The sequence below is a fragment of the Hemibagrus wyckioides genome, linkage group LG06 (assembly GCF_019097595.1).
Source record: "Hemibagrus wyckioides isolate EC202008001 linkage group LG06, SWU_Hwy_1.0, whole genome shotgun sequence".
Lineage (NCBI taxonomy): Eukaryota > Metazoa > Chordata > Actinopteri > Siluriformes > Bagridae > Hemibagrus > Hemibagrus wyckioides.
This window is the reverse complement of record NC_080715.1, coordinates 14,860,295-14,872,072: the sequence shown is the minus strand read 5'-3', so window position 1 is coordinate 14,872,072 and position 11,778 is coordinate 14,860,295. Positions and strand designations below refer to the sequence as shown.

Below are 11,778 nucleotides of genomic sequence, written 5' to 3'. Positions count from 1 at the left end.
ACTCTGCCACTGCCCGCGGCAGGCTGCTCTAACCGAGCCCTGGGCTACTACGGCGAGGCGACAGCGTGGGGAACGCGCACTCCGCCTCAGTACTGCGGTAAATCGGGTGCTGTGCTCCCCTGTTGGCCATCCAACACGGTAGCGGGCCGGACAGCGGCTGCGGGTTACCTGGTGGGTCTAGACGAGGGCGACCCTGTCGCGCCAGAGAGATCCCCGCTGGGCACAAACGACGACGCCAAACCCAAGGACCTGTCCGAGTCCAGCTGGATAGAGACGCCCTCCTCAATTAAGTCGATCGACTCGAGTGATTCGGGCATTTTCGAGCAAGCCAAGCGGAGGAGGATCTCTCCATCTGCCACGCCGGTTTCGGAAACAGCATCGCCGTTAAAATCCGAAATGCTGACGCCCAGGGAGTGCGAGAAGAACTGCTCCAAGGACATTGGCTACTACAGCTTCTATTCACACAGTTAGACACTGGAACTAGTCGTAAAGCAGAGCATGGCTCCTGCCACGACAAGTTCAAAGAATTCGATTCATATTTATCTATTTATTCATATTTTATTTTGGCTATTTATTTATCTATTTATTCGTGCATTTATTTGTATATTTAGATCTACTAAGCTACGCGGCCTATCCTTCTTTCTAAAACTTAGTAACAGGTTTATAATTTTCTTTGTTTGCATTTGTTGATAACGCCACTGTAACTAAATAATGTATATACCTGTGTAGACATCCGTGATTTCTCATTACCAGTTGATGTACAGTATGTAAAACGACAGAACTATTAGATTCTTGGTGCGATGTTTTAGAGGAAATCGGGCTGTTTTATTTTGGAAATGCTTTAGGTTGGAAGAGAAGTGGTCAGGCCCAGTCTGTTTTCTCCCGCAGAAATTCTCTTATAGGAGATGACAGATAGGCACCACTCAGAGTTCCAGACATTCAGTAGTTCAGTGTTAATAGAGACCAAACAGAGTTGTATTGCATTGTATTGCTGTTGTTTGGAAATATATTAGTCTGTAGTATAATTGTTGCTTTCTACGTGAGATCATTTTGTACTTTGTTGTAACGCTGTTGGTAGGCCGCTAATCATGAAATCAAATAATTTTATGATATTTAAATCCCTGGTATAAAGGAAAAGCAGTAAATTATTTGTACAGGGCAGGTACCATTTTGTAGAGGCCACATTATTTCACCATGTTCCGACCCTTGAAATTTTTTTTTGTGTGTGTTTTAATGAGAATTTATTATGATTATTTCCTCCATAATTTCATAATTCCCAAGACGCGTCAGTTAGGCCTGCTAATGAAAAGCTAATGTAATTGTGCTGTGCTTCTTTGCAATAAATACAGGAGCCCAAAAAACTGTTAGTAAAACAGCCTTTAAATGAGACTTGTAATCAAGGTTCAAATGCGCTTAAAAATGTAGGTTATTCTGACATATTATCAGGTTTGGCGCCAGGACCATGTGTTTTAAGGGAGTAACGCGTCCATCTGTCGCCGTATTAGTCTATTATATTAACACTGCAATGTGTGCAATTGCATTCTCTCTTCCCCATGTATCAGTGGTACTGTTTTTATAAAAACTTGTCTACTTTGTCATCACATAGGCTACAGGAAATTAATATTTACAAAAACAGACGGAGTAAAGAGGCAAGACATTGGGTCGTAATGGTGTTGAAACCATTTTACTGGTCTTAACATCGATTACGCGCATAGAAAAATGAAATTGTGTCCAACAGGTAGTTCTAAAAACAACAGAAAAAAAACATAATTTGAGTTATTACTTTTGGCAGCAGATTGACGATATGATGCACATATGGCACACAGATTAAGGCATATTGAGGCCGCCAAGTGTCACCTACACATTATTAAGAAATGTCAACAAAATCTCAGTCACAGTTTTAAACAATATGAGCCAAAAATAACATACGACTACATTCATTTTAATGGCCCTATGTTCCAGTAATCATTTGACCCAGTTACTTTCATTATAAGCTCGTATGAATTGGTTAGCAGGCTGATTGGAAAAGAAATACACCGTTTATCAAATTTTCAGTAAAAATAAGAGTGATATTTTCTATGATAAACACGTAGACAACAACAGTGGAAAAGCTTTTCATCATTCGTGTCATATTGCCAGGTTATGGAAATAGCTTAGTCGAATAAAATAAATGTTGTGGGTCTATATGCGTTGCTTATCAATTCTATGTGCTTTGGTTTTGTGTTGCGTTTCTAACAGGTGTTCCTACACAACCCAGTGTGTGTGGTCTTATGTGGAGATTGGTTTTGCTGCCATCCTGTGGCAGCGGATTATTCCTTCCTCACCGTTTTGGTTAACTATCATTTGAATTCCTTGGGATCCTTGCAAGCAACCAGTTTAAGGTTTAGATTAATGTCAGTCAGGCCGATTAACAATTCTAAGAAAAGGGTTTCAACTGAAGCCTGATAGAAATAATTCTGGAAAATAATTTAGGCGCCCAATGCAATCACATCTATTGTCCACTAGAGGTCGCCAGCACCGCCATGTTGAGCAGAAGAAGACGCTCATAAGCTGTATATGAGACAAAAAAACTAATGTATTTTTTTTTTTATCACAATCACAAATCGAAAAGATTTATGGCTGAATTGAGCCAGTACCCAGTTCATGGACGTCTTTGCTTTTAAAAACTCCACCCTGAAACACATTACATATGTCCATAGTGAAACATTTGTGATGTGCTGAGTGATTTTGTTGCCATTTTGGTGGTTATTGCTGTATTATGCTTATTCCTGTGAGAAGCCATTGCTTGTGCACCGTTTAATAAGAGAAAAGAAATGTAAATGCCCTCAAACATAAGTGATAATAGACATGTTTCACTGTTAGCTCCTAAAAACAAGAGTGCAAGAGCTTCTTTTCTCACACACATTTACTATTAATGGTCAGGGTAATAATGATGAAGAAAAAAAAAACAGAAATAGTGGACAAGGCAAAAAAACTCAAACTTCCAGAATGTAATGCAGCTATTTGACTCGGCTTGATTAGTTAGTGATCTATGAAATGATGAACACGTCGATGAGAATGATGACAGTCTTATTGGCATGAAAATGAAAAATCTTTAGAATTCCATTTGATCAGAATGTACAGATGAGGAAGTGAGAGAACTGGACAGTGTAAAAGACTAAAGCTTTGTTACATCACTTTCTATAGGTGGAGATTATGTGAGGGCTAATACTATGCTAGAGATGAGGTTGCAATTTGTAAAACTCTCCCTCCAACCAGTAAAAAACAGAAAATGCCCCCTCAACTTTTCAACTCATCAACTTGGGGTAGTCTAACTACCAGTTCCTTCTCTGTTTACAGAGTGATACCAAATCAATATGGCCGTGTACACTTTAAACACTGTAAAGTCTCCCTTCTCTACATTTAAATTTGTTTATTGCAGCATTGGCTTTAGATGAATTGATAAATTGAGACATATTTAAGAAGGTAATCAGAAGGTTATCTATCCACCCATCCACTGTCTATACCCGCTTTATTCCTAATTAGGGTCACGGGGGTCTGCTGGAGCCTATCCCAGCACACATTGGGCAAAAGGCAGGGGTACACCCTGGACAGGTCGCCAGTCCATCACAGGGCAGAAGGTTATTAGAATCAGCAGAAGGTTAGAAGGTTGTTAGAAATTATTACTCATGTAACTAACATTAGCTGGCTGCTCCTAACGCTACTTGCTATCGTCTGCTGGTGTTGCTGTACTGCAGTTTCAGTCCAAAATGCAGTATAAATGTTTAAAGTCATCTGTAGCACAACAGTATCAATAGCCACTCAGTCCTGTGATAAAATAATAAAATAAATGCGGATAAAATTATTTTTTATTTCACCTCACATGTCTAATGTGCCAAAGTGCAAAATTACATCATTACACCTTGCAAATTGCCACTGAAAAGGCACCACAAGTGAGGCAGAAATCACACAAGCAACAGTATTAGCAGGAAGTCACATGGTTTGTGGGTAATGTAGGAAACTAAGCTGTTAACCAAAGGGAAAATAGACAGATGTGTTGAGGAATGTCTCTAAAGAAATTACAAATAAAAAGGTTTAATGATAAGGACAGTGAAGAGTCTTCTGCTGATTTTGAAATTAGGATATGTTAGCCTTTTCGGTCACATTGACAGCTCTATAGTTTAACCATTACCCTTAGTAAACACAGCACATACAGTAGTAGTTTTTAGTGTTTTCACTCTATGGTTCTATCTAGTTATCTATACGGCACCGTGTAGATATATACATACATACCATGGCTGCTCCCCAGTGAAGAAATACACACATACACACACACACAGACACAGAGAGAGAGAGAGAGAGAGAGAGAAAGCTCAGTAAACAACAAAAAATGTACTTATATGCCCTGAAAACACTTTTTGACAGATTTCTTGAGAACTCAAGTAGCAACTTGGCAGCAGATCATTGCTCACAAATGTGCTAATGTGACCAGAGGTTCATGCTGCTTGACCTTGTGTAATAGCATAAAAAACCATGTTACATTTTGCCTGTTTTTAGTTGTTCCCTGAACTCCCTTAACACAACCTTAGCAGCAAACGATTTAAAAAATAACATTTTCTGCAAATGTGTATGTACAGTTACTTTATATGTAATGAACTTAAAAATAAAAAAGGATCATTTTGATTATGGATGTGCAAAAAATGTCCAATGTCCGGTAAAATATAAGAACTTAATTAATTTGTTAGGCCTGCAATGACTTGTTATGACTTTGACTTGTGTTACTCTGGTCAAGAATAGTCATTAGGCATCTTCAAACTTTCTGAAACCATGGGTTCCTCTAAGCAGCTGACTGAGGATCTGAAACTGAATCTAATTGATGATGAAGATTTCTGTTTTCTACAACAGGGCAGTGATCCAAAGCATACATCAAAATACATGGTAAACTACTTTAAGAAATACAGTCTAATGTTTTTCTTTTTCTTTTTTTTTTTTAATCCCTTTTTGGTCCTGTGTCTTAAACATCATTAAAAACTTATAGATAGATCTTAAACATGCTGTGCATGCAAGGTGCCTCAATATTATCTTATAGACCTAGAAACATCCTGAAAGGTTTAAAACTTCTAAAATAAAAATAGATTCCAAGGTGGCTCCAAAAAGCTGCTGAAGGGTTTCTAGTAAGCACTGACTTGGTAGGTAAGTAACTCGGCATTAACATTTGCATCTTTTTGAGCTTGTGCTCACTTCTCTTCAAAAAGCAGCAAAATATGAAGTCATGTGCGTGGTGCCAAAACATTTCCATACAGCTGTGTGTAAGTTAGAAATTAGTTTTCATGTACAATTCTTGATGTTAGCATCTGAACCTAATGTGCTTCATGTGGTTTATATAGTTCCTGTAAATAAACCAAGCTCACAATGGACAAAAAAAACTAAACTTTTTACATGGGCATTTCTGGTTAAAGGTTAAAAGTAATGTTTGGATTGAATAACAGTAAAAGTAGGTGGGTTCAAGTTGTACAACATGCACAATACATTTTATGCAACAATTGAGAAACAGGGTCGTGGTATGAATAAGTCTTTATCTGATCCTCTGATACCTGTTCTTGCACCACTCTCTCCAGGACAGAAGCAATTTCTTAAACAAAAATTTATGTAGTGATACTTTTCAAACAGTGCAAAACCATCCTTTGCAGTATGTTCAAAGACTTTGGAAACAGCCTTTTGTTGTTCCTGTGGTAAAAAACAATTACCCTCAAAGCTTAATAATAGACTGGTGGCATTGACTTCACTTTTTATAAAGTGATTTGAGAATTTGATAAAGCGTGAACGTAATAGTAAAAAACAAAACATTTTCTTAAACTGGTAAAGATGTTCAGGATGCAACTTTGACCTTGCTAGATCTGTTTATATAAATATCTGGAGGGAAGTGGTAACCATGCTAGGCTTTTATTTGTAATTTTCCCTTCAGCATTTAATACAATTAAACCAAGTGTGTTGGTGCACAAGATCATAGAGGGTTTTGGTGTTAATTTAAATATGGCAGCTTGGATGTTAAACTTCCTTACTAATAGGTGTGAGTGTTAGGGCTAACAATAGTTGTCAGGTTCAATAATTACATCGTTGGCTCCCCTCAGGGGTGTGCTCTTTCTTTCTCTGCTCCTCTAAATCCTTTACACTGATGAGTGTCACAGTCAGTTTGAGTAGTACATTCAGAAATCTGCTGATGACATGGTGGCAATGAGTCTGTAGGAGAGGAAGTGGTGGTGGGAGGCTGGTTCACATCCGAAAAATGAAAGATATGTATACTGATTTTCACCTTAACTATATAGTTACCTCAAGTACCTTTATTATCTTTTGAATTATTTACATACTATAATTGACAATAACAATTACATTTTCAAATGATCACAGACAGTTTGTGCAAAATAATTCAGCATAAATTCCATATATGCAGGACATTGTTGACTGTTTTTATAGGGCTTATATTGAACCCTTTTTAACATTCTCAATGATTTTTGCTTGTCTCTTTAATGATAAAAATGGCACTGGAGAGGGTAAAGTCTACAAGAGTAAATACTTGTAGCAAAGTGTTAAAGTTAAGTACCATGTACACTTACGCTTCCTTTTTAATTCTAATATTCTACCATAAAACAAGGTCTTCTTAACCCTGTCATTAATTGTCCTGTTCCTCATACATAGCAAAAGTTCATGGAGTGAGCATGGGACAGTATGATTCCTGCCCTAAAGGGCCTCTATTAAACCACGTTGCAGTTCCAGTTTCTGACCACTAGGTGCAACAATATCTCTATATAGAAGTGAGAGCACTTCTTCAAGAAAACTAAAACAATTATGGATCATCAGCTTACATTTGTCAGATTGCAGAAAAACAGGTAACTATTATTTCAGTGGAATTTAAAATATATATAATTGTGAATGAGGATTTGATTCCACTTCATGAAGAACAACATTTAATGAATGGCAGATGAGATGAGATGCCACTTCCTAAACTAAATATAACTCATGAGTCATAACTCATAACCTTACTTTAAAGTTAATAACTTGACCCACTTCTTAGCCAAACCTAATAATACCTGTATTGTTTATCATTGGGGTTTACTGTATGTTGTGTGGAACATAACCACCCTGGATCCTATGAGCAACTCAAGCTCCAGGGAGGGCCTTCAGTTCAAACATAACATTAGGTTTGAGGATTTGAGTTAGGGTTTTCCCCAGGGTTTCCTGGTTTCCTCCCACTGTTCAAAAGCATTCCTGTAGCTTGGTTATGCCAAATTACCACGTGTGTGTGTGTGTGTGTGTGTATGAAAATGAAATGAAATGTTAAATCACTTAATTTTGAAACAGTAAGGTTTTGTGTAGGAGGACCTTCTGTGATGCAATACATCACCTGCCATCACTTAGCCTAATACAGAGGAGCCCTTAAAGGAACATTGTATCCTCTAACATTTATAGTGTATCAGTTTGTATTAAATGCGTCACAGTGCACTTAACACACACGCAGAGAGAGAGAGAGAGAGACAGAGAGAGAGAGAGAGACAGAGAGACATGCACCCCTTCCAGAGTAATAATATTAGGGTCGGCCTGTCTACTTTACTAAACATGTGACCACGCTGTGTCGATGCTTACAGCGCCAGTGCCGCCAGTGAAGCAGAACATCTAAAGCAGCACAGCCGACCAGTAGGTAAGCCAAGATGGACCTGAAAGATCAGGGCGCTCAAATGGAACCGCTGCTTCCCACGGTAAGATCCTCTTTCCGTTACACGCTTCTTCTTACTCACGCTGCGTACATTTAACGCCCATGCTGACCATGCAGACCGGTGTCCATTCGCAGACTGATGCAAATTATTATTATTATTTTAGCGACTAGTCTGTCATCGGGTAGAGTGAGAAATGTGGGGTCTCTTCATCGAAATGAGCAATGTGCGCATTTACAGTTACAGAGCAGTCATTTCTGCGTCTGATTCCGGGCTCTCTGGTGAAACGTGACTGAACGCTGCGGCTCTGTGCATGGCGTAGAAACGCTCATAAATGTCATATACGATATACTGAACCAATGCTGAGAGAATACATTGCTAGGATTAGCCTATTACACCAGGCATTTGTGCTGTTATTTTACCTGCTGAATAGGAAATATGCTGTATATAATGCATTCGCACTCATTGACGCAAGTGTCGCAGACTCAGAGGACGCGGGGAAGTTGATTTACACCTCAACATCACAAGCAGACCAACTTCACGCAACAACCATGGTTAACACCTATAGTTTTATTCTGTCATAGTCTTAAGCTTACACATCATTTGTGTTGTTAGACACGTCAAATGTAAATATATATATATATATATATATATATATATATATATATATATATATATGTGTGTGTGTATATATATATATATATATATATATATACTAAAAGGATATCTATCTATCTATCTATCTATCTATCTATCTATATATATAGTATACTTTTAGTATAATGCTGACTCTAAATATCTTGAATAAAATATTAATAAATCTTAAACATTTTATGCAGTACTTTTAGCAGGTGCACTAAATTTTGTATAACTATGTCCATAATTGCAAATGTTAAACAAATGGATACTGCAGTACAGCTAAATATTAAGGTTTACAATTTATTTTAGACAAAATTCTGATGGCTAATTGTACTATAAAGTACAGAATTATGACCGTTGGTACAATCTAGTATAACAATGAAAGAATGAAGTTTCTGTGGCAGTTTGTACATCCTCTTTAATGTAAATGTTTATATTGCAGACTGGGTTTAGATGTTGAAATGTTGTAGTCATTTGTTCATCTTCAAAAACCGCTCCAGGTCAGGGTTATGGTGGATTACAGAATTTAGCAGTCAGTGTTCTGATATTGATGGTCTTAGCAACTTTGTGAAGAACACGCAACATTGTAGGAAGCTATTCTTTGTTACACAGTGGCTACTGTGAAGAAGAATTTGGCACTCCTTTATCATTTTCATCTCAGAATGTGATGGCTTTGTTTCAAGTGGATTAAAGGAGAAAGATAACTTATCAGAGCTGTCTGTGCTGCTTCATATCTCAGAAAGTCACACTATCACATAACTAGTATGCTTAAACCTCTAAATATCCAATAGCGTGAACAGTATATGTCAGGGACATTGCTAATTTGTCTACTACGGGTGTTCATTTATGACTTTGGACAGGGGAATAGTGCTTTTGCACTTTAATTAATTAATTAATTAATTCTTGTTGGCTTTAGAGCTGAACCCAGGAACACTGGTCGTAAGGTAGGAATACACTCTGCATGGAACGCCAATCCATTGCAAAGCACCAGCAAGCACACATACACACTCTTACAGCTAGGGCATTTTAGATCCACCAATCTACTTACTTGTATGTAGGGTAGAAGGTTAACCCAAAAACCCAGAGGAAACCCAGACAGACATGGAAAAAACATGTAAATTTCCACACTGACAGTAAACCAAGCTCATTATTGAATTAGGGACACTGCAGCATGTGCTCTCACAAAATATGACAAACAGAATGTATCTTTAGAATTTCTATAAGAACAACCATATTGCTGAACTCATATTAAAATCTAGAGATGTGCGTTCTTTCTGATGAGACAAAGCCATTATAGCTTAGTGACATTTCCTGTGCAGATTCATTGTTAGACCATTGACCAGACCATCAGTTACCAGAGTCTCTAAACCTATTTTCAGAATTCCCAAGAAACTAAACACTGAGAATGAGATCACTGGCTATGTGAAACATACTGTCTATTTAAACATAACCTTTTGCTCAACTTCAATAAGAGCTAGTAGTGGATGTTAGGAGACGGGAAAGGGTGTACACTCCCATCACCTTCGATAGAATGTGAGTGGAGTAGGTCAGCAGCTTCATCTTCCTCAGTGTTCTTTTTGTTGAGGACCTCACATGGTCCACTCACCCGAAGGAAGCAACTTTTCTTCCTCAGACAGCTGTGGAAGTTTGGTATGAGCCCCAATATCCTCAAATCATTCTACATCTGCACAGTGGAAAGAATTCTGACTAGTCACATAACTGCCTGGTATGAGAAAAGATACAAATCTCTGCACAGAGTGGTGTGGATAGCCCAGCACTCCATGACATCTACACCAGGTTGTGTGTGGAAAGCACAAAGGATCATCAGAGACTCCAGCCACTTGAACCATTGAGGTGCTCTTGCTACTACCATCAGGCAGATGATATCACAGCAATACCTTCTTGCAGGCCATCAGAGTGTTGAATTCTAACTAATAACATTAAGACAAACACAACCCACTCTACCTTCCCTACACTGCACATTATCATTCAGATTTACTCTGAACTCTGCCTGATAGACGAACTGATATCAGACTCTAACTGATAGTCCAATATGCAGTATGCCTTAGACACCTTAGAAGGCATGCATTGCAAGTGTAAACTTCTAGTGACAATAAAGTGATTGATTTAAACCCTACTCTATATTGTTCATCCCATTTAACCCAATAATTAAGTGTGTCTTCAGTAATTTATTATTTAAGCTTAAAATAGGCTCCTTGGTTCCAAATTTAGCTACCAACGTGCAAGTTTGCTTATCAAAACATTTTTAGGGAGTTATAATCCATTCTGCGAGGCTTGAGCTGGGCCTTAGCAATGTGGCTTGTGGGCGAGAGTCTCTCTATTAAGCCACAATTTGCTCCCACTCAGTCAACCTGAGTGCTGAGTGCTAGAATGTGTTTTTGCAGGGGTGGATGAAGAATACCAGTTTGTGAAAATACCAGATGCATGTTTGAATATCTTCTTTAATGATATTTAAGCACAAAACCCTACAACTAATCACTTCCGAGCAGATTTTCCTTCATTATCCCAGAGCGGTTCACAGGAAAGCAGCTTTTATGCGACCCTAAAAACATAGCCTTCTGCTGCACCTGTCATGAACTCGCTGGTATGAAGGGTCAGATTGCTCTGATCTGCTGCTTAATGCAAGCATGCTCTGACATATTAATCCTTTAGTTGGAATTATTGAATACAACTCTTGTAAAGCATTATTTCACTATGGCTAATGTGCTTTGGTCTTAAAATATTACAATACTGAGGGCAAGGGTATAAACAGTGAAGATTTATTATTACTCAAAAGAGTACAGAGGAGTATAATATTATATTGCTTTTTGTTGTATATTATTGTATAATGTTAATTAAAGCTCTATCTTCAATTTCAGCACACTTGCTTCACTTTCAAATGATATAAACATGAAATATTTATATATAAATATTATTAAATATTATGATTTTTTTATAAGAACTGAGAGGCATTAATGTATAGATTTTTAACCAGCAAGAATATATTTAGCTCCTATAATCAGCCAGTCTTAAGATTACACAAGCAAGTGACTACTTATGTTATTTTATTCAGTGCAATGAGTTTGTTATGGTTATAATTATAGATTTGAGAAGTGAGCATTGAGCATTAAGCTATACCATAATTAATGATCACTTGCAATGAAGGAAGGTAATCATGGTGGCGCAGCAGGTAGCCTTGCTGCTTCAGCTCCAGAGTCATCGGATTGTCTTATTGTCTGTATGCCGATTCGGAAATGTTCTCTCTGCATATTTGTTGGGTTTCCTTTGGGTTCTCAGGGCTCTCTGGTTTCCCCAAAACAGGACAGTTGATCGGTTACTCCGTATTGCCTCAAATGTCAATGATTCGGCGAATGTGTGTGTGCATGGTACACTGCAATGGCCTGGCTTCTCTTCTATAGTGTATCTTCCAAGTGTTCCTGAGCTACCCAGG

The 11,778-nt window shown here is 38.0% G+C and overlaps 2 protein-coding genes across 2 annotated transcripts in view; both read left to right on the top strand.

The window, feature by feature from the left end:
* The window catches only part of tbr1b (T-box brain transcription factor 1b), a 10,084-nt gene extending 5,493 nt beyond the window's left edge, over positions 1 to 4,591 (top strand). The window contains exon 6 of the mRNA XM_058393006.1: positions 1 to 4,591. This exon is cut by the window's left edge and continues 379 nt beyond it. Within this exon, the coding sequence (XP_058248989.1) occupies positions 1 to 471 (471 nt within the window). The 3' untranslated portion in view covers positions 472 to 4,591.
* A 2,847-nt stretch (positions 4,592 to 7,438) lies between these two features.
* Positions 7,439 to 11,778, top strand: part of slc4a10b (solute carrier family 4 member 10b) — a 47,435-nt gene continuing 43,095 nt past the window's right edge. The window contains exon 1 of the mRNA XM_058393002.1: positions 7,439 to 7,733. Coding sequence (XP_058248985.1) covers positions 7,686 to 7,733 — 48 coding nt within the window. The 5' untranslated portion in view covers positions 7,439 to 7,685. The remainder of the gene's footprint in view (positions 7,734 to 11,778) is intronic.